At 35.6% G+C, this 5,000-nt stretch overlaps 1 protein-coding gene across 1 annotated transcript in view; it reads left to right on the forward strand.

Moving 5' to 3' along the window:
• LOC138004028 (proteasomal ubiquitin receptor ADRM1-A-like) overlaps nucleotides 1–5,000 on the forward strand; it is a 24,181-nt gene that overhangs the window by 3,103 nt on the left and 16,078 nt on the right. Inside the window, exon 2 of the mRNA XM_068850418.1 lies at nucleotides 1,031–1,280. Within this exon, the coding sequence (XP_068706519.1) occupies nucleotides 1,031–1,280 (250 nt within the window). The remainder of the gene's footprint in view (nucleotides 1–1,030; nucleotides 1,281–5,000) is intronic.

A 5,000-nucleotide genomic window follows, 5' to 3' on the forward strand; every position in this document is an offset into this window, starting at 1 on the left:
AAATTTTTTCATCTGTTCGGATTTCCTAGCTGAAAGTGTAGTGATCCGAAAATTATAGGGATCAAAACTTACCTTTTCGAAAATTTCAGCCAGAAAAAAGGCTCCCGAAAAATCTAGGTGACCTTTTTAGGACAAAAATCCGTTAAAAATGGGCAATTATACATTTTGTAGATGTTCGAAAATCCTTGGACAGGCAGGGAAGCCAGAAATTTTAGAACAAATGTTCCGAAAATTCTAGATCTCAAATCGTCTTCCGAACAGATATTTTCCGAAAATTGACGTTGGGTGCCCCTGATGGAGATCGAAGAGCCAGAAGAGTCGTAGGTTTGTTTTGTTATTTCTGTGCGCATAAATCGTGCATTTTATCCAAAACTACGGTTGATTTGCCTTTGAGGTTAAAAGGATGAAGGAAAAAGGTGAAGGTTAGTCGCCCACTGACGACTAGCTCTAAAAATCTAGTCGCCAACGCTTGATTTTTGGTCGCATTGGCGACCAGTGAGTCGCAATGTCGAGCCCTGTGTAGCTTAAAGGGCAATTTGCTGTTTTAAGGTCAAAACTGAGTAAAAATCTACTGTAAATTAGTACTTTAGCTCACATGTAAAACATTCCTGACAACCCACTGGGAAGATACGGAATGAGTTTATGGCACAAAGAGCTACATGTATTAAATCGCATTTATAAAATTTTTGGCTCCTTTTTTGAAGACATTGTCAGTTTTTTCAAGTTGTAATACATTTCCATCCTCACCATCCTTGGGTGCAAACAACAAAGAATAGCTTCAGTGCACTTGAATGGTTATTGGCAACAGAACTACAGCATTATATTTTGGTCTTCATTGATGCAAAGACGGCTTTTAGTGTTTTGAAGTTTGTCTAAAATAGCGTGACACTGCCCCTTTAATTATTGGGCCTTGAACAACTGGGTCCTGCAGTTTATTATTCGGTCTCTTTTTTTATGGCTGCCGCCTAGGTAACCAAACTTTGACTGTATTGCTAGTGATTGTAATGTTGGTTGTAAATTTTTCCATCAGGATTTGATTATCTTCCCTGATGACATTGAGTACAAGCGTGTAAAGCAATGCACAACTGGAAGGGTGTTCATTTTAAAATTCAAGTCATCTACTCGCAAATTCTTTTTCTGGATGCAAGAACCCAAGACCGACAAGGACGAAGAGTACACAACAAAAGTAAACAACCTACTTAACAACCCCCCCACCCCTGGCTCGGGAGGTGGAGGAAGCGGACTTCCCTCTGCCTTAGCTGGTCTGACTGAGCAACTTGGTAGGTTTGATAATCAATCTTCATGTATTAGCCAGGCATACATGTACACTTTAAAAACTTGAATGAATTATAAAGGGATTGTGTGGATTCATATATGGGAAGCTTTTTTTGCAGATTCTTTCTTATTGGAATTTTAGTACTGTCTAGTAAAGCAGTAACTGCTGAATGCCCTGCCACCTTTGTTAGCACTCGGCAACACTCTTTGAATATCAAGTGACTATACATTACCATAGATGTCATTCTTATGCAAATAAGTGGCGGGGTATTCAGCAGTTAAGCTCAGGTAACTTTCTGGCTCTTTGTCAGGGCTCGAAATTGCAACCAATGCAGTCGCATTTGCGACTAAAATATCTGGAGAAGTCGCAAATTTGCGACTTGTTGTCACCTTCGCTCTTTCGAAACAAAAGGGTTAGCAGTTGCCACTTTTCTGCTACTTTTGCTAAAATAAGTAAATAAATGACAAAATTATTTTGTTTCTCGCTGTGAATTTTCTCTGTTCAAGATAGTGTAATTGTAGAGTAATGTAGCTGCCATGTTACGTGCACAGCTCCATTCCTTTGATCATTCACCATTTTCAGCGGTTTCTTTACGCACAAGTATTGTGGGCTCATATTTTTTTGCTAAACCGCTGACAACACAATGCAGCACGGCAATTTTGCGACTAAATTTGCAAAATTGCGACTCAATTTTTGTATCTTATCGCAAAATGCAACTGGATTTTTTCGTTAGATTTCGAGCCCTGTTTGTGAGGCCTTCAGCTTCTGTCTTGTCAGTGTTTTCGTCGAGGTTTTGTCATGAACTATTCTTGATCCTTGGTGTCATGAGCAGACTATTAGTCAGTTCTTACAATAATAATATTTATTTAATTTATGTACATGTAACCATTGGAAAATGGGGCTCCTTTTTTCCTTCTCAAGGCAACTCGTCATCAGTTCCCAGGTGGAAATCTTATTAAGATCTTAGTAAGATTCTTAAAAAGATTCTTACTAAGATCTTATCTTACTTATTTAAGATTCTTACAAGATTCTTACAAGATTCTTACAAGAATCTTACAAGATTCTTACAAGAATCTGACAAGATTCTTACAACATCTTACAAGATCTTACCAAGATCTTACCAAGATCTTTCAAAGATCTTACCAGATCTTACCAAGATCTTACCAAGATCTTACAAGATCTTACCAAGATCTTACAAGATCTTACTAAGATTCTTGTAAGATCTTACCAGATCTGACCAAGATCTTACCAAGATCTTACAAGATCTTACTAAGATTCTTGTAAGATCTTACAAGATCTTACCAATATTTTTGTAAGATCTTACAGGATCTTACCACGATTCTTGTAAGATCTTACAAGACCTTACCAAGATTCTCACAAGATCTTAATATGAGATCTTATCAAGATGTTTCTCATATTCTGCTAAAAAACATTACCAAAATAGAAAGAGTAGAAAAAACTTTAGAATAACATTTTATTAAAACAGAAATCCTATTTTTATTACAAAGCAATGAACTACATGTATTTATACAACTTTGAAACTGAAAACAAGGACACTACTACATTGTTCCCGAGTAAAATTAAAGCGTGATGCACCTCTTGGCAACATTACAATGGTATTTCAAATTTTGATTAATGGAAAAAAATTACCACTTATGTTACTAAAAAACATGAAGGTAAGATAAAATATTAGTTGAAAGAGACTACTTCAAATGCATAATTCAAAAAGCTGCAACATATTATTGTTACCCTTGTAGAACCAGACACTACGTGTAATCTAGTATGTAAATCCTATGTAACAACCATACACGTATGTAAATGGCTGTTATGATACACATATGTAACTTCGATATAGAGGCCTTATTCAAAACCTATGTTATACATATGCCTCATCTGTATATTTTGAAAGGAAATGCTATGTTTTAGCTAGTCAAATGGAACCTTTACATAGCATATGTAAAGGCTATGTTATGGGACCATTTTTTGTCCAAAAATAAAAATAGTTTCAACATAGATTCGAAACAGAAAATACACAACACATAATAGTGTATACATACAATGTAGTTACATACAACACTTACATAGTGATAACATAGGGTGTAAATAGGCTACAAATAGCCTCTACATAGCTGTAAAAACTGGAAATAGGACAAACATTAAAGTTACTGTTTCATACAATGTAGCATTTACATTATAGTGTAAATAGAATCTACCTACTAACTGAAATTGAGGGTCCTTAGCAAAAATTGCATGTACATAGCAATTAAGATATACTATAGGATGTAAATAGGCTTTGACTCTAGCCTCTAAACATTTATGGAATAGTATTGTAATAGGAATTACACATCTCATGCCTAATGCTTGCATTTGAACAAGGTCAGAAAAATCAAGAAAAATAGCTTGAACTCACTGAGAAATAGAAGTACTAGTGCACACATGGAACACAAGAAACAAGGTTATCATATCCTGCTCCTGTAAAATAATATTCCAGCAAATCAGAAATGTGCTGGAAACTACAAAAAATCCATTGTAGTCAAGCTATTAACAGTTATTACCATAGCTCACAGACAAAAAAAATAGACTACAGATCTCAAAGCAGTTACATTTTTTTATTGCATGAACCTAAACATCTAACTCATGCCAAAATCTTTGGATTGGGTTCTTGTTTTAAATTTAAAAACAAAAAAAGCTTCAAAACATTTCAGATAAACCACAGAACTATAACAAGTCTGCAAGGAGAGATCCCCAAATACATCAAACCATAACTGGTTGAGGAGGCAGAATTGGCTGCTAAGCATTTTTGTCTGCTGTAAAAGACCTTTCCCTGCTGTCCCATCAAATAATTTTTTTCAGATGTGTACGTGTCTCTTTATACTCTTTCATGGCAACTAAAAAAAATACAGTACATATACTTCAATCACTGATCATTACAATTAGAGTGTGTGAAGAGTAGACTCATAAATTTGGGTCTCTACTTACAAACGTCCATAATAGCTTTCTCAGGCATTTTCTACATTGATTACAATAGTTAAAGTGACAGAAATTAGCACTTTTACGAGAAGAAATCAGTTGTCAATCGTACACATGTAACTTGCCGTATGAGAACTTTTTTTCCAAATCATTTGCTTCACCATTTGATCTAACTTCATTATTCTTGTTAAAGCTTTACCAATTTTTACAGGGCTATAGCATTTAAGCCAAATTGAGTCTCCTTGCTTCACAAATTGACTCGAAGGTGTGAAAATGTGAATTCATCATGCATGTAAATTCGTTCCTCATTTTGAAGACAATAAGCCATCAAATCAAATGTTATTTGCTTAAAGTTAATGCTTACCTCTTTACTTGAGTTGTTGTAAGCATTTCCTTGCCTGGATCAGCATTTAAAGAGTAAAACTGACAAAAAATCGTCACCACAAAAGCGTGTCAGATCGTAGGTACAAACGTTTTCAATAAAACCGCCCCAACCCTGGAAGAGCTGGGGTAGGTACTTCATATATGATAATTATTATGTACCGTACTTCTTTTTTTTTCATATATGATGATTATTATGTACCGTACTTCTTTTGGCAGTTTAATGTACCCAGTTGTCTACTCTGTTAGACGGATGCAAAGTCACCTTGATACTCTGTTACCCTGCAACCTTATCAGACTGTTACCTGTTACCCCGGTATCTCGTTACCTCGTTACCCCGTTACCCTGTAGCCCTGCTACCCTATTACCCCGT

The sequence above is a fragment of the Montipora foliosa genome, chromosome 5 (genome assembly GCF_036669935.1).
Source record: "Montipora foliosa isolate CH-2021 chromosome 5, ASM3666993v2, whole genome shotgun sequence".
Classification (NCBI taxonomy): Eukaryota; Metazoa; Cnidaria; class Anthozoa; order Scleractinia; family Acroporidae; genus Montipora; species Montipora foliosa.